This window comes from Artemia franciscana, chromosome 13 (genome assembly GCF_032884065.1).
Source record: "Artemia franciscana chromosome 13, ASM3288406v1, whole genome shotgun sequence".
NCBI lineage: Eukaryota > Metazoa > Arthropoda > Branchiopoda > Anostraca > Artemiidae > Artemia > Artemia franciscana.
In genome coordinates, this window is record NC_088875.1 from 40,278,643 (window position 1) to 40,300,911 (window position 22,269).

Genomic DNA, 22,269 nt, shown 5'->3' on the forward strand with positions numbered 1-22,269 from the left:
AAGTTTTCCTCTCCGTGTAAACGCAGCATTATTTGGCACAAAATTTGAAATAAGTTGAGAATTACAGTTGCCAATTAGGAAGAAAAGGTTCTCCCATATTTCATTTGCCCCTTAGGTTTTTTACGGACTAAAAAGCGTTAGTTTGGCACATATTATTTAGGGCTAGAGAAAACTTGACATGGGAGTTGACAATTTGATCATTAAATTAAGAATTCATCTCAGATTAATGAAAATAGAAAAAAAATTTGATTTTCCAAAGTACTTCATATATGCCAAGGGAGGTGAAGTGGCAAAAAATCTTCCTTTGATATGCTATTCAGAATTTGATATATGTTGAAAGGCACCAATCATATTGCTGAGATTTTTTTCTATGCAGCCTTCATCTCCTTTCATAAGTAAGTCCTGCTTTCATTCACTATTATTTTTAGAATTTATGATTTTCAAGGACAAACCGAAAAGCAAATTAACCTACTGTAACTCAATAAAATTGATTTAGGCCTAAAGAAAATAGTTCCCATAGACTGATTAGTCTTCAGCTCTATAAAACGCACAAGTTTGTGTAATGTAACATGCATAATTGCATTAATTGTTGTATACATTTTCTACTCTAATGCAGTAGAAACTAGATTGGACCAATAGGTACAATTTGCTGAGTTTTAAGGAGAAGGACTCCCAATGAAATTTTTATAAAGTCTAAAACATGTCAAGAGAAATAAAGTCTTGAATTGGCTTAGACTAGATGCCTATGTAGCAACCACACCTATTTTAAGACTATGCACCCTTTTTAAGAAAGTCGTCTTGTCAAAAGTTACTATGTTTACATCATTGCCTAGATATGCATTGACTGTATCACCAGTAAGGATACATTACTCCAGTAAGTACCAGTAGTACCAGTAAGGATACAGCTCCATCACGTCATTTGAACTTGAATTGATTAATGGATTATTTTTAGCTGACTACCGAGAGACCTGTTTAGGTACACTTGCTCATGATGTAGGCTGTATTCAACAGAAAGGTTAGGTGTTTTGAGCCCCCCCCCCCCCAAATAATTGTCTGACTTGTAAAAAAGTAATAAAAAGCTATAAAAGCACATTTTGACACTTTTTGTCCATAAGAATTTGAAATTGTTTCAGGTTGATGAATTATTTTCTGCTGAACATTCATAAAATGTCTCATATTTTTACATTAAATAGTTTGTGACTTGAGATGACAGTGTGAAACTGTCTTAAACCCTTTCATCAGTTTAACTCATCATGATAATAATGCAAAAAACTAATGATTTACCTGAATTCAAAGAGTCCTGTGTGACCTAATAGAGGAGTATTTGGATATTGTCATTTATTGTCAACAGGATGTTTGTGACAGATAAAAGATTTTAATTTTTAATGTTTTAATTTTTATTTGTTAAATGTTTTTATTTTATTCTTATTATTTATTTATTTCTTTTTATAGAACTTTTATTCTTTTTATTTATTTCTTAAATGTCTTTTTTTTAATGTTTATTTGTTTTCACATGAAGATAAGCTGGAATTTCAAACCAGTAAAATATACCAACTTCCAACTCTTTTTCTTCCAAAGAGCATTAAACTTTGATGAAATTTTGCAATTTGTTTTGGTTTTTGGTGAAAGGAACTCTAGATTTATAGCTTTACTGATTTTTAATGGCCTGATATATAGTCATGGCTCTTCTGAAAAAAACCATAAAATAAAAGAGTAATAGTTGGCAGTTTAGCTTTTTATCTGACATAGTTTTCTAATATAGGCAAACATATACTATTCTGACAGCTAGACTTCCCCCTAATGGTTTGGTTATAGTCCTAGGCCTAACAAAACTAAAAAACATAAGAGAATTAAGCTTCTCAAAATATTTGAGTTCGTATAAATGAGATTTATGTTTGAAAATATGGACTTTACAGAATAATTTAGCTTAGATTAAAGTGAATAGACTACATTATTTGATGCCATTTCATAGTTCAATAATTGTTTTGGGGCAAATTGCATTTTGAGTCCTTAAAGAGACCCCTATGGTATATTTTTCTTGTAATTACACAAAATATTCATCAACACTAGTAAAGGTTTTGAAAATTGGTTAAAATCATGCTGTTTATTTATAAACAAATTGTTCAAAAGTAATAGTCGAAAGATACTCATTTATCACAATACAAAACCACATTCCTTGAACATTATATAAGTCATTTTCCTGACATTTCAACTTAAGTGTGTGTCTTTGTAGCTTAAAATAATGCTAGTGACTAAGTCTTATATTAACAGAATATTATGACTAAGGTTTATATTAACAAAAGGGTTTATATTTGCACATTAGGGGGTTAGGGCTAAATTTTAAGCTTACTTTTATAGTAAGAATTGTATCCTGAATCCAAATTTAACATGCATCTGTGGCAGAAATGAAATTTACCTCCCTTCCCCCTAATGTGCTAACATTGGCCTATACCCTGAATTAGAATGTTCACTGAATTGTTGTATATACAGGAATGGGGGTAAAGTTCATTTCTGCCACAAATGCATACTAAACTTGGATTCAGCTGTCTGTCTAGTCTGTCTGTCTGTCTCAAGTCTGACTATAGAGGAAAGTTTATTTCTTAGTTACCTAATTAGTCTACAAATATGAACCTTACTCAATAGTACTATAGGAATTGCCAAGTTTGCATTACCTAGATCAAGTTCAAGTTTAAATTCGTTTTATTATCAATATACATCCATTTATAAACAAAAATATCCCAAAGGGCTAAATGGCCTGTTATCTAGGAAAAAACAACAACAAAACAAAATATAAATAACTATTAAATACATTCACACTCAAGACATATTTAGATTCTATTCACCAGTCCTCACCCAAGCAAAACTGATCTCCACACCACCTACGTAAAAAAAAAAAAAAAAAAAAAAAAAAAAAAAAAAAAAAAAAAAAAAAAAAAAAAAATATACATTGAGGATCCAAAACACACCACCCAAATCTAAATAATTGAATTCAATCTAAATAATTAATTAAATAAATTAAATCTAATTAACTGAACAATATAAATAACTGATCAATATTATAATTGAATTTATTATTTTTTCTTAATCACCCCATCAATTTAACCCATTTTCAATTGAATTCACACCATTTTAAATGAAAATTTCTGACATACATACAATTTCCCATCTTAGGTTTTAAGACCAAACAAGTTGTGTAAAAGAAGAAATTGATGCATATTTTACTTTTCATCCAATTATTTGGGTGATCATTTACTTTTCGCCCAATCATTTTTCCATTTAGTTATTTCTTCATGAACCAATTCACCTGATTTATACATAGCAAGCAATTCTAAATAGAATGAATAAGCAGTTTTGTATTCAGCTTTTCTTTCTGCTATTCTTAGGTATTTTTCAAGCATTTCAATCAGAATTGTCCCAAGAATTAAAGAATCAAGTGGTAATAGCAAAAAGAATCAAGTGGTAATAGCAAAAGCAAATAAGCCTGAAGCACTAAATATAAATTTGGATATTGCAAAACCATTACTAACATATCCATAATATTTAAACTTGTGCAATAAACAAATAGTCTTTTTTCTAATTTTCTTCTATTTCTATTTGAAAACAAAATTCTTTGCATCCATTCCCTTAAATATTATTTTTTATATACTCAACACACAAATGACTAAAATCTACTTTGTTAAAATTTTGGACTGAGTAGAATGATAGGCAATTTGTTTATTTGAAGTCCTTAAGTAGTTGACAATTTTCATTTCCAGGTCAAATTCCTGAAGAATCATAAAATTCTACAAATGAGTACTTGGAATCCTTGAAATAACAATTTCAATGTGTCCCAGGCAATCCATTGTGGTCATAATTGATTACAAATAGTCTTTTTTCTTTTTTTACTTGTAAAATCTCAGCTTCAACAACCTTTCTGGGTCTTCCATGCTGTTTAGGCACTTTAATTAACTCTGCTTGTATTTTGTTGGATCTACCATGTTTGTTAGGATCATCAACAACCAATTCCAAACCCAACAATTTGGCATGTACCAGGTAATTTTAAACCTCAACCTTTTGATAAAGGCCTTATTACTGATCTGAAGAGTTGGTAATTTTACCTACAATTTTCTTTTCACTATATGTACCTAATGTGGCAGACACACTTGTTAGAGCAGCTTTACATATTGCAGCAGCTAATGGTTTTAAAATGGAAGTAAGTCACCATTTCAAATCAGTTGATGATATGATATAATTATATAGACATCTTTATTCTTTATTTTTCCTAGCTCAATTTGTTTTCTTTTAAGCAATAGTTTAGCAGTTTCTTTGCTAACAATAATGTTTTCTGTTCAAATTTGGCAATTTTCTTTTTTCTTAAAACATTTGTTTATTTTTTCCTATTTGAAGAGGAGATAGATGAATCGTGTGTTCAATAAAGTAAGCTTTTTTTATTGATTTCAAATTTACTGAGAAGAGATAAAAATGGTAAACTTGGATGATTTTGAAGTAGCTGTCTGTAGGATAAATCAATATTGCATCCTTTATATTCGTTTTTATATTTTTCAATCTTAGTCACCTGTCTCTCATGAAGTAATAGTTTAACAGGTTCTTGTTCATTCACTTTTGTGTATCTTACTTATACTTTACATTTCTGTTTTGCATCAAAACCTGTCTTAATTTTTTTTTTTTTGAAATTCTGATAAGTCAATTGTATACTCTTCCATTTATTAGAGAAATATTTTTGTAGTTAAAAATCTAATATTATTTATTTTACTTCAACCTTCCTTTCATTCTCTTTTGAAATGCTTCATCAGGTTCTTTTTCAGGCATATTTATTGAAACATTTTCGAAATTATCCAAGCATTGAGATAACTGCAATAACATTGAAAGATCAACTGCATCTGTCCCATTTTTTGGGTTTGCAATGTATCTTATTTTTCTATAATTCTTCTATTTTCTGATTTAATATTTTCTTTTGTTACTTTTAAGGTATTTTTTTTACAAAAAGTCTAATATCATCAACTCTTGTCAATATATTATCAGGTGATTTATACATTTTAATTGATCTATTCATATCCTCACTTAAATACTGATTTGTAAAAATTTGTTGGTTAACAACTTCACCCCTGAAATTGTTTAAAGTAATTTTTATGTTTTGTAAACCAATAACATCATTGTCTGATTTTGTATCACCTGAATTAATGAAGCGCTTACCCTGTGAACCAAAACAACCATCATCATCCAGTAATCTGCTTTTGTTACTTGTATACTTCCAATATTCATTTTCTAGGCTTCCAAACTTATTCATTTAGTGTAAGCAAATTTTTTTAAGTGAATTTCTAAGTTCTTTTTGTACTTGAGACAAATCAGCCATACTGGCCTGTAAGGGGATTTTATAGAATCTCCTGGTATTTTATTTGACATAAAGAATCACTAAAAATGTTGAAGGCTTCCAAAATTGAACCTGAAACCTTTCTCTTCTGAGTCAAGTGCTCTAACCCTTTCCAATTCAGAAATTTTTTAAAATAAAATCATTGACTAATAAATGGAGAAACTTTAGCGAAATGAAAATGGAACATGAATATAATCAAACTATTAGGAAAGAAGATTTAGACATTGGAACAGAATATGCAATTAAAGCAATGAAATATCCTATCCTGAGACTCTAGTTCCAGATGACTTGTTGGTGTGAGATTTCTGTAGATGATGTGTCTTTATTTAACTAAACTAAATTTTTTGTAGTATTAGAAAAATTGTGGTGCTTTTTGCCAAAATTTTAAAGCTCAATTTTTTTATGATGTGCCAAAACATGGGGGAGGTGTCCCCCCTCTATAAATGACAGCTCTATAAATGACAGTTCTATAAATGACATCTGCAGAATATGCTCTAGCCATCTGAACCTTTCTTTCATTATAGCCCTAGAAAGCGGGATTGAACCACACTTTCTGTACAGCCTACTATTAGAAATACAGTCGGTCAGCTGGGTACCCAGAACAATTGCTTATTGAATGTACATTTTTATTGTAATAAATATGTATCTTTGGAGTATATTTGATACAGCAATAGAGTATTTTTGACCGATTTATTTATAAATTAATGGTTAACTAACAGTTATAAACCAATGGTTCTTAACCACTTTCCAAAACCTTTGCTACTGTTTGATAACTGCTTTGTGCAATTACAAAAATAAGGTACCTTTGAGGCCCTTTTAAGGCTCAAGATGCAATTTGCAATTTCTCTTTCATCCTAGCTAAATTATGTTGCTAACTGCATATTTTACCTTTATGTTCTTTTTTTTTCGAACATATAATTTCACTTCAGTTCTTTCATGTCATTTGTTGCATTGCTCAGTCGCAGCCCTTCTGATGGAAGTAATGCAAACAAAAAGAGAAAACTACTTGATTCTCTGTTTTGCACTCTTTTTAAAGAGGTGAATGAAACTCAGGAATGAATCAAGAGCCTCAATTATCTCCTGGGAAGGTGTTTAGAAGTACCTACCTCCCCCTCTTTCCCACCCAAAAGCTACTGACCTTTGATGCCCTTTTGCAATCTCTGTATTAAAAATGACAAGGTAAAATTCTGGATGAGGGGCTAGGAGTCTATCTAGGTATTTTAGGTCTGTGAGAATAGGTGAGTAACATGAATATAGGTCTGAGGAATAAAGTTAAGAGTCTTAATGATTGGTAACACTATAGTTAGAGCTCCTTTGAAGTAAATGTTGAAATGAAAGAGTTGTACTATTTGATATGTTATTTGACATTCCTTTCCGTTATAGGCTAAGATTTACTACTTTGACAACACACCTTCTAATGGTTCAATTATTGTTATAATATTATAACATTGTGTTAGATTATTATATAATAATAAATAGTAGGCTAGTGCCATGGAAGTCCTGAATTGATAGTCTTTCAGACTAGGCCTATAATATTTGTTACTCTTTCAAAAGTGCCCCTCCTAAATGGCTCTAGATATAGCCTTGACTAGACACAAAACTAAAAGAACTCACTACTAGTGAAATTTGCAACCTAATGTACATCTAGTTTGCATTACTTAGGTTTGTTTATTTCAGTACATGTTTAATTTTTTTTTAATGTAATCTCTTTGAAATTCACATATATCTTTGGTTACATTAGAGAGTCATAGCTTTTCTAAAAAAAAACAAAAACAAAAAACAAAACAATATAGACAAAAAGAGACTACCATTTGATTCCTTGTTTTGTATTTTTCAAATATCTTTTATTTTATAATCATCTGGATTCTTAATGGTCCCAGGTGTAGCCCTAGACTATGTAAAAAACTAAAGAAAAGGCTACTTGTGCAATTCATATGTTTTCAATATGCAGTGCACTTGTATTAATCAGATTTTCATGTTTTTCTCTATTATTGTCCACATTTAAAAATAAATTATTGATTCAACTAATCTAAATTATTTTGTATTGACATAATGATGACAGCAAGATAAGAATACAAATATTTTATAGGAGGATTTGATAGACGTTTTCCAGAGAAATTGTCTATTGATTATTTTGGGTATCCAACTGACTGACCATACTCAAACAGCAAGCTGTAAGAAAATGTAGTTCAATCCTGCTTTCTAGGGCTATAATGAAAGAAAGGTTGAGAAGACTGGGGCATATTCTGTAGATGAAAGATAACAGATTGCCAAAGATTGTCCTTGTCAGCCAACTGTCAAGAGTCAAACGAAAAGCAGGTTATTCTGGATGGGGTGGGAAGATGTTGTTCTGAGAGATTTATTGGAAAGAAAATTTCCTGGGTGGGTATAGAGAGGGAGGTTTTAAAAGGATGATGAAGATCATGAAGGATGAAGAACAGCATGCGTAGCTATGTTAGCCTCAGGAGGCTTGGTGCTGCAGTGAGTTTTTATTGGTGTTAGCTGTATATATTTTATATATATATAGTACTATAATAGTTTAATTGAGGAGCAAAGGAAGAAAACTGAGATTCAATTGCGGCAAAGAGCATAATCAAATATTTCTTAAATTCAGAAGAAAAACGAAAAACAGCTTGAAATCATACTAATTTCATGATGTGACTAGAAGCTGTTGATGATGAAATAAAAGGTTTTAGATAATGTCTTTTCAAGACCTAGAGCCAAACAAATAAGAGACATGTCTTTTGTATAGTTGTCAAGGTCAAAGGTCAAGGTTGACAGGAAAGCTTGAATCAGCCTTCCTTGGCTACGTATTTATTACGACACATTGCCTCATGTTGTTTAAACATATTGTGTTTGATAATGATTTTGTTTGTCGTTCATAGTGCTTTCCAGGTTTTGAAGTGATTCCAAGTGTAGTTACATTTTAAGTTTATCCTGTAATTTGTTGGGAATATTTTTCATCTTTGAAACTTGTTATCGATAGGCCTTACATAAGTGTACACATCTGGGTCAAGGTATCTGTGGATCCATCCTTGAAAAACGTTGCTCGAAGCACAAAACTTATAATTTTAGATAATAGTTTGAATCCTTCTTGAAGGGAAGTATCCCTCTGTCTCATCCTAGGGCCTAAATGAGTTTTACTTGTTTTAGGCTCCAGGTTTACAAAAGATACATTTGGATTTTATTTCCAATTCGAAAAAGAATATGAATTTGAAATCCATATTTGGAGTATCTTTGAGTTTAGTAAAATAAAACTAAAATTTCCTGTCGAAGTCTTTGAAAAAAGATTTGTAGTTAAAAAAAAAGTACAAATGAAGATGTGACTTAGCAAATTTCTATTTTCTTATCTCCTTTCTAGCGGTTTTTAGGTGAGTAAAAAACTACTGAAGATATGACCTGAGTGCATTCTTGTTTTTTTTCTCCATTCTATTGGTTTTTGTATGAGTAAATCAATTAATTTGATTTGGTTGCTAATCAAGTAATTTAAATTTTTTCTGCGTCCTAGAAATACCATCCTATTAGGGGCTTTTTCTGCTGGCTTGCAAAAATGTAACCAACATTTTTGTTAATGAGAATTTTCCATCCTACAATGCATGTAAATATGAGGAATAAACAAATATTTAGAGTGCCCCCCTATATCTTAAACAACATTCCTGTACTATGTGGTTTGGTTCCTTTTTTATATTGTTATTAGTGTTCTAATCATCATAGTAGAGAATCACCATAACGCAAGATGGCTATTATTGAGGGGGCGTGAATAAAGACTGATCAGCTCTTTCAGTGTTACAGTTAGGGTTGCAGCTATGGGGGAGGCCCCTCCTGAAGTTTTAAGGTGTCGCAGCGCAAATGTTTAAATATTTAATATGTTTTCACAAAATTCAAAATGTTTTTTTTGCGCCCTAGAACATTCCATCCTCATAGAATTTTTTCTCCTAACTTAAGATTGTAGCTTATATTTTTGTTAAATAGAATTCTCCACATTCCAGATCCAAGTAAATATGAGACATTTAATAAGTGGCTAGATTGGCCCTCCAATCTTAACAAACCTCCCTTTACTCCAGATTTTGTTTCATTAGTTTTTTTTACAGTTCATTGATCACTAAGACTGAGCTTGCAATGGATGACGATTTGAAAAGTTTTCTTCTTTGCTTTGATGATTATAAGAAAATCAACACATCACTTGAATCTGAAAATCAGAAAATCCGCTCTGATTTAGAATGGACAAAACGACAAGAAAGGATTCTTCAGGAGCAACATAGTGTATTACAAGAAGAGTTGAAAATTCTTCGTGGCCAGTACTCAGAAATGTTTCCATTGCTGTCACAGCTGACATATTTTCAGAGTGAAAACCGCACATTATATCTGGAGCTAAAAAGGAAAACTCAAGAGATTGAAAAACTACAGAAGAGCCATCTACAATCTATTGAAACACTTAAAGCTGAGTTTAATGACAAGCAGGAAAAAGTCCGTAAAATACATCAAGAAGAAATGGAGTATCAAATGAAGTATTTTAAAAATGAAGAGGCAGAGCTATTAACTAAACTACAAGCATCATCAGAAACACTATCTATGATTAAAAATGAGAAGGAAGCTATTTTAAAGGAAAACAATGACTTATATTTGAATATGAAGTTGGCTTATGAATCAGAAAGTGCAAATTTGAAGAGGGAGCTTGCTGAAGCCAATGCGAAATATGAGGCTCAGAGTGAGAAATTCAAAATCAAGTGGCAGTGTCTTCAAAAGACTCATTTTGTAGAAAGGCAGAAATTGAAACAGCAGCTGGATCAGCAGACAGCCAGAGCAGGGCTACTGGATGTAGATCTACAATCAGCATTGAAGACCATTGAGAATTTGAAGACTGATCTGAAGAGGTATGCCAGATATTACAAACCGAAAACATTTACAGCTGATATGAATGAAAAACAAGGTATTTCCTTGGTTTTTACCTTTTTTTTCTACTTTGTATAACATACTTTCGATTTCAGCAGATTTAAATCAGGATTTGTTTAAATCTTAAACCATTAATAATTATTGAGAAAAATGATAGCATATGCTCTATACTGGAAGTAAAAAGCTTATGAAAATATGCAGGTGCGCTAACCAAGGGCACCAAATTCCCTTTCCCTTCTATATTTCCCTCCCCTCCCCCATTTCCATCGTTTTAAAAATAACACCAAAAATAGTTATTTTGTGTTTTCATATACAAATTTGAAAACAACAACAAGATGTAGCATCATTTAAAAGGTTGAGAAAATTCTTCATACCCCCACCCAGGCATTTTTGGGAATTGGTGCCCCTGAAGGTATGTTTGAAGGACAAGTTGATTTGGTAGTTGTGTATAACAACTGGAACTAAGAGGTGGACTATGAAAGACAGAACTTATCTTTGCCTTCAACTAATTTCTGCAAATGTCCTAAATGTTTACATCACTGTTTTTTACCATGCCGGAATGTCAACAAATTTGGTGTCTTTTTCAAATTTTGTAAATATTTTTCTGCGTTCCTATCCTTTCTCGTAACAGTTATATCTGGGAATTTTATGGAGGTTTTGAGATATGTGATATTATTAGTAGGAAGAATCGGACAGTGATCTGAACACACGTAGGTTTTCCGTCTGGGTGTTTTAATTGTTTGTGAACCATTGTTATTACATTTTTAGTGCTTGCAGTGAAAAGCTTTTTTTATTATGTATGTTTTTTTCTCATTTTTCATTTTTCTCAATGCTCATCTTAATGCATTTTTGTAAATATATAGAACATTCACATATACTATTACTATTATTATTATTATCATTGCAGCCTTATGGCTCCTTACTATAGGCAACACTAGAACGTTGGGGTTATGTCATCCCCAAAGGCATACTTATTTGACCTTTAGATTATTTGGTAAAAGATGGCTTTTTCAAAATTTTGATTGTATGCCTTTAGAAGGAGGACAACTAAAAGGGCGTGGGCTCTTTGGGCCTCTGACCACTTTCAACCTCCTTCTCAACATTCCCTGAAAGTTTCAACTTAATACCCTCAGTTGTTGTTAAGATATTGCAGATATGATTTTTTTTTATATGCTGGATGGTCATATTGTCTTTTGATTTAGTTTAACAAGCCCCTTAACACTTCGTGAAGTTTCATCTTAATACGCTTAGCCTTTTCAGACACACTCAGAATAAAGCTTATCCCCATTTTCTCCTCTGAAAAAATCCTATATGTAAAGAATAGGCAAAATGCATAAGTTACAATTATTTCCACAGGGTTGTAGGGGCCATGTCATCTTCAGAGGCATAGATATTAAACCTTTTAATTTTACAGAACAAAATGGCCTTTTTTCAAATTACTATCAGTATTTACGGAAGGGGGTATCTAAAAATCTAGGGGAGCTGGTTGCCCTTTGATCACTCTTTCAATATCCCCTTCACATACTGTGAAAGTTTCAACTTAATACCCCCAGCCGTTCCTTAAATATTATTAATATTCCTTTCCAACATGCCCATAGTGCGTGTTCTGATTGTGTTTGGTAGCTCTCTGCATATTACCTTAAAGTTTCACATTTATACCTTGAGCCTTTGTGAAGACCCAGGGTCAAATATGGTCCCTTTTCCCTATGAAAATCCTCATGTGTAAATAATGGATAACTTGTATAGTTCACATCCCTTGCTCTGGGAGTTTATTTTAATCTTGGCGGCATTTTGGACTGTTAAAAAAAAACTAATATCGCAAAATTTTGATCGGATGTATTTCGTGGAAAAAATTCGAGGGAGGGGACTAACTTCCCTCTGACCACTTTTAAATCTTAAAAAGAGCAATAGAACTTAGAATTTTCAGTCAAATTAGCTCTCTCTGATGTCTATATGGCCACCCTCTACATATGAAGTGGCTTGCAAAATAGACGGCTCTTTACTACTCACAAAGCTGAAGCATTGCCTCTGGTCAAGACTGGGCTCGTTTTCGCTTCGTGTCACTCTTGCTCTTCCAAATAATGTTTGCACCATAAAATATAAGGGTTTAGCTCGTTATAGCGTAAAATGAGTGCTTATCTTGTGCTCTTTCACCAAATAAGCACCAAGGGAGGCAAATGATACTGATTGATTCTTTTTTCCTCAAAGGAGATACGAAACGTTCCTCTTTTGGCCAATATTTGAACATTTTTGGTGATGTATCATTTCGTATTGACTTGCGACGAAAAAAAGACTTGCGAAATATAACATTGTATTTTTATGTGCAAACAATTGTTGCATGCGACTACGACCAATACACATTATATTGTTCAGCTCAATATAATGCGTGTTGACTCATTATAGCATAAAATGAGCGCTTATCTCGTGTTCTTTCACCAAATAAGTAATGCGATAATTTAGTGGTGAATTTGTGCATCAAACTAATTTTTATAAAACAACATTTTTAAAATGGACGTAAAGAGTGAAGTTGAAACTTGAAGAAAAAGAAGTTATATATTCACAAAAAGGCAATATACGAAGAGGCAATAGCTTTAACTTAGGCCATAAAACATCTCTGAGATCTTTCGGTAGCTTGCAAAGAGAATTTTTTTTATTTTTACAAACTATATAATACTAAAAATCGTATCAACAAATTGGTTTTAAACGTTTGTGGAAAATAACAGTGATTGATTTTGTTATTTGTAAAGTGGGCTTAATAATCGGACGTGCATTCAAATGAGGCCTCTCCCCAAATATGTACCCCATATGTTACCCCAATATGTTTATGCGCTTTGTTCAATACACTTACCCAACGGGAAAAAAGAGAAACATCAGCTCTACACGATGTAACAATTGACTTGTCTTATTTTTCAGCATAGGAAACCGTAAATTTCTGGTAAGTTTTTTGGAAGATTACCATTTTAATGGTGTATTTTTATTTTCACTTTGACTTAACTTGGAGAGAAATATTTTTCGCTAGGAAGTTTCTTTAAAAACCTTTTTATAGTTTTTGCTTACCCTGGGTAATGGTTTCGTCTTTGTAAGGTTGCTTCTATTGTCGCAAACATGATAACCGCTATATGCGATTATTTTTGGTCTTAAAAAATCAGACAGAAATCAGGAATGCAGAAAATCGCTAGCCTACCTTTTTTAAAATATTTTGGATCTGGAGAAAAAGCGTTCCTGTCTTACGAAGTTATTTAGATATTCTAAACTAATATTTATGTCACGGATCTTTTGTAACAGATTCTGACTTTGACGACTTTGAAAATGTTCCTACTAACTTCTCTGATCAAGAACAGTCAACGTCTGCACATGGAAGATTCTCAAATGGTCGAATTTCAAGGGGAAAAACGTCTCATTCCGCTCGTGGAATCCAGCGTGGTCGCGGATTGTCAAAACCTCCTCGTCGAGCTCGTGGATCTTCACGTGCTTCTAAGAAGCTGAACCTTGCCAATGAAGACGATCTAGAGATGGGGCCATACCGGAAAAACTGTGCTCCTCCCCTCCACCAGACGTCATATCTGCCTATGCATTCTTTATACGTAGCCGATTCTGAAGATGAGCTTAATGCTCTATGCGATGACCCTAGAAGGTTAGTCTTTAGTTTTTTTTTTATTTACTTCTGTTTGTTTATGAAGATAAAAAGAATAAATTAACTAAATTTAAAATGAGGTGTAGGTGAAAATAGAAAGATGTATCAAAATAAAGGAAAGATTCTCCTCACAATGTGATTAGGGGACGAAAAGAAATTTTGGGGTCGGTGAGGTGGTGCTTTTGTGTAAAGCAGGTGTCCTGTTTGGCTTAAACATGGAAATCTTAGTTTGAAAAAGTAATGACAATAATGATACTTTGTTTCTTCCCTCTTTATAAAATACCAAAAATGCTGTTATAGAGGAGTAAGTGAAGGAGGAAGGAAAACTCACAAATAAGAATACGGTATAAGAAGTAGAAAATAAAGAAGAATTTATGCATCATGCAATAATACTACTGTATGGAAAAACAAGAGGATGAAAACACCTCTGATGAATGCCAACACCATTGAAACTCGGAAGCCATTCAGAAGGAAATCAACAATACCTTCTATACGTTTTTGGAACCTAATTGATAGTTCATCCATTCTCATAGTAACATCAAAAACCTCGTTTTTCAGTGATGTAAGAATTCCTTTACCCATAGGAAAAAATTTGACTAATATTGATTATGGTAGCTATCATCGCTAGTTGATGGTAATTATAAGAAAAAAAACATGATAGCTAAATGAAATTACTGTAATTTTGCAAATTCTACAGCTCCAATTCTGTATCTCCTTCTTCTTCTTTGATTGTTTGGAAACGGTTATGCGTAATATAACCTTTTGGAAGAAACAGTAGAGTGACGATCTGTTTGACAATGCGGGGCTTGGGATTTGATGCCAGTTGCGGCAAGAATGGGCGAAAGTTTTGTTTGCTGTCCCTTTAAACAAGATCTCTAAAGAATGAAACGTTTATCCGACACCGCAGGCACCATGAATGGATCCATGGCAGGTATTAGAAGAGAGTTTCCCTTAAGGACGGTTTCCCTTAAAGTTGCTTCGTTATCCTTCCGTAAATCTTTCCGTGAGCAAGCATTAAAGTTAAACTTTAGTTAACTGTTTTCATAGTTCATAAAGTTGATCAATATAGTCAGAGCGCCAGATTCTGTATCGTGCACCCACCCATGCCAGTAGGTACAAAAATGCTGAGGACGGATCCTAGGGTAGTCGACCATGCTGAAAACGAATATCGTAGGGTGCATGTTCGCCGTTGGGGTGTTTCTGAGATATAGGCCAAAAACGCCAAATTTAGCCTATAACTAAGTGTGACGATTCAGGATTTTTTTTGCGACTTATTGGGTTGAGGAATCTGGCGTAATGTTATATCAATCGAAAGAAGAGATTTAGATCTACAAGAATATGATTTTTAAATTGAAAAAAAGACACTATTTTTTTTCTCTATTTACTGCAGTTTCAAAATAAGTGCTGTAAAATTCAACAAATATCTCAAAGAAAGGCTTAAAACTCGAAATCTCTTCAAGGTAACAATTTTTTTTTTATATTCAAAAAGAAAGCCCATTCAAATTCGTACAATTTGAGATAAAAAACATATAAACTATTTTTATTTTTAAAAGGTCTGCGATTTTGTTTTGTAGTGTCACTGAAATGATCACTAGCCGTATCGTGAAAAGGGACGTAATATTTTTTTTTCTTCAAAGGGTAGGAATACTTCAAACTTCCTAACTGTTTAAAATTTTTAACTTTTACTTAAAAATAAAAATAGGTTTAAAAAAAATGTTGACTAAAAAAAGTGTTTTTTTTTTTGTTTTTTTTTTTATAGAATGGACGAATATGTTTTCTGGTATACTAAGGCGTCTGCAATTACCTTTTTGGGACCTTATTTGCCAGTAATACGACTGAGCTATTTACTACATAAAAGAATTCTGCTTCACAGATGGATTTAGTCAGCGCATTGGAGTTGTCTTACTCGGCCTGCCCATAAAATTGCGTAACAGTAACTGATTAGGGACCTGTTGTAATTTAAAGTAAAAGTTATCAAATAAAATGTTCACAAATATTCCTCGTTTTCTTCTTCCGAGAATTCAGATGGGGCAAGGTCAGACTCCCTGCATGCCCTCCTCGTTCCGCGGCAGGAGCATAAGCTGCAGCATCCTTTCATTTTTGAGCAGCTACAGTCTTTCCTGCATCTTCCACTTTTACATCTGCAGTAAGATTTCAGGCTTGATGCTTCTTTACAGTTAGAGATGACCGCATCTACTCCCCCTTCAGCCATCTTCCATCCAAGGAGAAGTGGATCTGGAATGCTCGGCCGAGCCTGTACTGACGACAAGATTATCCATGTAGCGAATATGGCTCTTCGTATGCATGGCTCGAAGGTGTCGTCAGAAGGTGGAAGTATTTTCACATCTTGTTTATGGCATTGAATGTAAGCCCTTACACTGACCAGTGAATTGAATCCGGCCTGTTTACCGTATTATTTACAATGACCAGGAATTTTGATAGGTCGTAAAATTCTCTAAACGCGTCAACTGAAAGCTTCCCTTCTGCATCCTTGATCTGCTCCGTCACAGAAACCATTTTTGAGGCAAAAGTTGGAGACACCGCGGTGTTTAAAAAAGAAGCTTTCCCGACGCCGAAGAAAAAGTTCGTTGTGTCACAACCTGGACGACAGTGCACGAACGGTAACATAATGTGCTCCTCTTTGGACAAGTGGACTCCATCTGCTGGCTCATGTACTGGGATAATGTAAGTCGGGAACTTCAAGAAAAGTTCACTCAGTGCTTCAGCTTGAAGCTCTTCAAAAAAATGAACACAGGCTACTGCCACGTCTGTGTTGTTGGCATGCACAATGATGCTACGATACTACAAGCGTAACGGCTAGCGTACTTGACATGTGCCATAAGGCGTTGGTCAGCCTCTTCGTGGCTGGAGGACAAGCATTCCTCATAGTAACAGTGTTCTGGTAAAGTTGGACAGCAGCCACGCTTGACCAGAGACACTTTGAATCTCTCCTTGAACCCACATGAGAGAAAAAAGTTGAGTGCGTTCGGAAGCTGATCACTCATCTGCTCCCAGGTTTCATACAAAATTTCGAGGAACCGGCTTTTAGACGCTGAGCTTGCAAGTACGGCATCACATTCTTCAATTGTGCCAAGAGCGGAAATCTCTTAGCGCAGAGTGCTAAGAGATTTCCCCTTTCCCTCGTTGTTCCCTTTCCCTCCTTGGAGTCTGCATGCTGATTTCAAGGAGATCAATTCTCCGGTGTCCGTGAGCTTCTCAAACAGCCCGTTGTACCGATGTGCGACAATGTGGACTTCAGGAATACCCACTGGAAGATAATTCAGCAATGATAGACATTGCTGAATTATGCGACAAGCTTGCTTTGCGACTAGCTTGAAAACTTACCGTATTTGGTATTAATAAATAAATAAATAAATAGAAGCAATCTTTCCGCGTAGGATTTGACTGTTTCAAACCTGGCAGGCCGATATGACCGTATCTTGGACATTAGGTCAATGGTGTGTACTGTAGCTGATGTTGTTTCTTTGGATTTCAAAGTGGTCGGCCAAGCTGAAAGTCCTCCTTTTTTTCTTAGCCAGTTCAACAGCACATCTTTGTTCCTCGCCCTCATTTTTCAGCCAGAGGATGTCTTGGTTGTTTGTTGCGGAAGATGTTCAAAAATGGATGGAGGGAAAAGAAGAATATCTTTTGTGTGGATCTTTGCAACGGCTTTCTCCTTTTCTTCGCCGTAGCTCAACTGAGCAGTAATGATTCTCTTCAAATCTGTTACTTCAGAGCTCAGGAGATCGATTTTAGGGACACCATTCACTTTCTGAATTTTTCTCTCTGAAGGGAAAGTTCGGAGTACAACCTTTTTCACATCTTCTTCCCTGTTAAACAGAAAGTTCTCAGCCACCTCTTTTCCTTTTGTGGCTACGCGAGTAATATCAGAAACAATCTTCTCATCGTCCACAACTTCTGACATCACAATATCAACTAGGTCGAAGTCCACTCTGCTGAACAGATTGCCACATGTAGTGAAAATGTCTCGAACTCTATCTCGTGAAAGTTGTAATCGCGTCGTCGTCGACTGATTGTCTTCGTGATATTCCAATGTCTCTGTGGATACGTTGACTACTTGCAGGAAACCATTGCTGATAGCAGCGGAATTCAGTAAGCTAAGAATCCAAGCTTCAGTCTGTCTCTCATCCATTTCTTCTCCTATTATTCCGGCCGTCGTCTTTGCTTCCTTGTTCACTGTACATTCCAGTATCTGATCGGAACAGGTGGCCGTAAACCTGGTGTGTGTTCTCTTCACTGCGAAGTATCCTTTCATGAGCCTTCTGTGTACATCAGGAAAGGTTTGTGATAAACTTCGCATGTCATATAGGTACTGTATGAGACATCTTGTATACTGAGGATGGTCAGCCACCACCAAGTATGGCAACATCTGAGAAGTTGCTGTCAAATGAGACTCCCAGTCACAGTCTCGTTCAGCATGATTGAATTGCATCGCTATTTCAAGTATTTCCAAGAACTACCGCCAGAGAGCAAACGTGGGTGACGCATTTCGAAGGGTTTTGAAGGCATTCATTATGGAATCCAAAGTGATTAAGGTATCGTTTGCCTTCTGAAGGACAATTCGCGCGTTAGCACCGTTTGCCAATGAAATCCTGAATAGCTCAATGGCACTACCCAGCTGGTCCAGAAGGGATAAGTCTTCTTGCGCTTCGGAGTAATGCTCTTCCAAGGACTACCAGTAGAGGGCTAGCAAGACCTCGTACAGTATGCAGTAGGCATTGATATCTTGGTAGTAGCCGCTCCCTTGAAATACCTTTTCGCATGTACCAGGTAGCAGCAGCTTCGCCTTCACTATAATCTCTTTGAGTCCGGAGCGGTCCATTATCTTACCAACTGCCTTTAGTTAGTTGAGCAGGAGGTGGAAGCCTCCCATCCGTAGGATTACGTTTTCGAAGTCATCCGGGTATTTACTTTTCACTCCCTGTGCTAGCTGATAAATGAAGAGATCTTGCGTGACCACCGTATCGTCACATCCGACAGCTTTACTTATCGCCGTGAACGTTCGGAGAGATTTTTTGACTGTTGCATGGTTGTTTGGTTCTTCATGAAGGAAAAGAAAGATATTAGATTAAATATTGGCAAACCAATTTCAAATCACAGATGTTCCATTTGACAAGCATTTTCACTAGAACTGGAAGTTCCAATACTAAATCTGATTGATCAATGTAACATGCCTTTTTATCAGTCCTTATAAATCTAAATTAGTCAGTATCACCTAGTTTCTTGTGATATTTAGTTTTGTAAATTACTTTCATTGAGTCTCTTACTTCTGCAAAAAAAAAATTACGTTCATTTTTCCAGCCAACTTTACAACACCAAAAGTGCTTTCAAAAACTATTTCTTTAAAAATTGTTTTTTGATCTTCCAAATTTGTGTCATATTCTTCATTATCATCCATCAGCAAATCAGTATTTGCCTCAGAATCACATGTTGAATCAACCTGAAGTAACTTTTTTTTTATCTTGGCCTACCTGACTCACTTTTCTTTTTGATCTTCTGCTTATCAATTTCTTCTGCTTAGCTTATCAATCAACATCCCGCTAGGTAGCAGATTACTAAACAAAATTCATATTATCGGGTACACTCGCTAAAAAAGTTGCAGACCCCCCTGATATAATAATTTAAACTTTTTTTCTTAGCTCAATGTGTTTGGAATTAAACGGGCTTTCTTTTTTAATATAAAAAAAATACTGTATCTTGAAAAAATTTCGAGTTTTTAGCTTTTCTGTTAGAAATTTGTTGACAAAAATCTGACTTTTTTTAAAACTGCAGTAAAGCGTGTACTATTTTTTTTTTTTTTTTTTTACAAACAAAAATCATATTCGTGTAGCCCCAAGTCTCTTCTTTCTATTGATGTAAGGGTACGCTGGATTTGACCAATCTTATCTGTAGAAAAAAAATTAGAATGATTGAATCCCATTATAGGCCAAATTTGTTGTTTTTGGCCTATATCTCAGAAACGCCCCAACGGCGAACATGCGCCCTACGATATTCGTTTTCAGCATGGTCGACTACCATAGGTTCCACCCTTAACATTTTTGTACCTTCCAGCATGGGTACTAATCGAAATAAGCGAGATACAGAATCTGGCGCTCTGACTAATACGGAAAGAGTTCCACAGCAGAATTTTTAAACAGATTTGGAAATGTGGAATCAGAAAACTGAAGATATGCTGATTTCTCTAGTTCGAGACTCATTCCAAAACGCTCACTCAAAACGCACGTAAAGTTCAAGGCTCATATGAGCGGTGAAAACTTTACGGAAACGAACACCGTCTGAGCCGTCCTTTAGTCTTCTATCAGATTCTGAAAGTGATAAAACTCAAGACTTGAAAAATTGGATTTCTCCTTATATGCTGGCGAGTCCCTCATTTTCATAGCCTCCACCCACCAGTTTGAGCTACTATAATTCTCTATATTAGATGAACATCTAAAACCCACTCCCTCGTAAAAAATGTTTTATCACTGATAGAATAATCTTATTTTCTATTGGACAGCTGCTATTATGCTGGTAACTCCCTCTTTCTATACCCCCATCGATTCAATCTACTGTAACACTATGTTGAATTAACAGCTAAATCCCTCCCCCCATAGAATTTTTTTATTACTGATAGAATAATCTTATTTTCTATTGGACAGCTGCTATTACGCTGGTAACTCCCTCTTTCTATACCCCCATCGATTCAATCTACTGTAACACTCTATGTTGAATTAACAGCTAAACCCCTCCCCCCATAATTTTTTTTATTACTGATAGAATAATCTTATTTTCTATTGGACAGCTGCTATTATGCTGGTAACTCCCTCTTTCTATGCCCCCATCGATTCAATCTACTGTAACACTCTATGTTGAATTAACAGCTAAACCCCTCCCCCCATAAATTTTTTTTTCTTACTGATAGAATAATCTTATTTTCTCGGAAATTTATTAAAACTGCTTTAAGCAGATTGGCAAAAAAAGCATAAGGTGTGTTAAATCCTCAATGGTGTAAACCCCAATTTTCTACGGGACAGCTGCTCTTCTGATAATTGCATGAAAGGACATAAGTGGATCTCGGCAGTCCGATTTTTGTCAAAGAGTTTCCAACAAAACCGAGTGTCAGTCACAAGACTTTTATTCAACGATGCGCTTTTGCGCATTTCAAGGTAATCACTACAAAGTATTTACCAGCTATTTTCGCGGGAAATTTTAGCGCTTCCGCTAAAATTTGAATTATTTCTTTATGTTGAAATGATGAAGTACTGTTGTGCTGTAAGATGTAAGAATTCTGATTGAAAAGGTCACTCCACAGGTTTTATTAAAACCGATAACTTTGAAGGCTATAGTGACAAATGCTTCAAAATACGCTTTATACAGTTATTTATATTTCTTGAAGTCTCTCAAACCTCAGAACAATATTTGACCTTCAATTTAGTGCATTGCATTACTTTGCAAATTATCGTTATTAATCATAATATGTTTACTGATTTTTTTTATTGTTGTGAACATACATCGTCACCCCAAATCCATCTTAAGCTACAACTGCACGTGTGAACCTTCTTAAAAGGCCAGTGCAGTTGGTTTCTCCTATACAAAGTTTTTATGTGTAAAATGATTTTTACTTTTGTATTTTTTTTATAATTCCAGCTACTCATTCATGTACTAAAGGTTTTTTTTTAGTTTAATTTTTATGGATATATGCATCTACCGTAGTTATTACGATTATATTTTTGTCTGAACTTTTATCTACATATTATTTTGATTAATCTAGTTCCTCTCACCATCTTTTTTTCGTTGTTAAGGATTTCTGGGTAACAAGCCAAAATACTCAAGCTTTGAGCATTTACTATTATGTGTACAAAAAGATTCCTGTTTTTCTTTTGAAATGTTTTTCTTTTGGCTTAATTCACGCTGGATAAGCTCAGGGTTGTTTCTCGTAGCTATAGTATGAATGATTCCTTGAGGACGTTCTATCTAATGTCATACCTACCTCTCCAAAAAATGTTTCTGATTTAAGTCTGGATTTGCATCTATGTTCTGGATGCTTTACTAGTGTCCTACTAGCTTCTATGTCATCTTAGTGTATTTGTTCTAGCAACGGAGATGGTAGCCTCAAGCCGCTTCCCAAGAAGCATGAACCGAAGAGACGAAAGTTATACTCCGAGTCTTTTGTCTATGACGAATTATAAGCTCTTTTGATTGATCTATTTTGTTCCTCTCGATTTATATCTCATTAATTTTTTCTGTTTTATTTTGTTGTTCGTCGGAAGTTTTCGAATTCAAATATAATCTTACAAATGTTTTGCTTTGTCTACTTTGATTTCTGTTAGTCCCTCGGTTCAACACCCGTATCACTGGCCTAGTAGCTTTA

General features: G+C 34.5%; 1 protein-coding gene across 4 annotated transcripts; it reads left to right on the plus strand.

Annotated features, from left to right (window-relative positions):
• Positions 1-4: 4 nt before the first annotated feature.
• LOC136034930 (uncharacterized) lies at positions 5-22,198 on the plus strand. 4 transcript variants are annotated; one of them, XM_065716457.1, is made up of 4 exons: positions 5-87; positions 9,463-10,301; positions 13,550-13,898; positions 21,994-22,198. In XM_065716457.1, the coding sequence occupies exons 2-4, from the start codon at positions 9,491-9,493 to the stop codon at positions 22,085-22,087; spliced, it is 1,254 nt and encodes a 417-aa protein (XP_065572529.1). In that variant the 5' UTR covers positions 5-87; positions 9,463-9,490; the 3' UTR covers positions 22,088-22,198. The 4 variants fall into 4 exon arrangements, with proteins under 4 accessions (XP_065572529.1, XP_065572528.1, XP_065572526.1 ...); XM_065716456.1 differs by lacking the exon at positions 5-87 and adding an exon at positions 137-395 and having other exon boundaries at positions 13,601-13,898; XM_065716454.1 differs by lacking the exon at positions 5-87 and adding an exon at positions 146-395.
• The last annotated feature ends 71 nt before the right edge of the window (positions 22,199-22,269 follow it).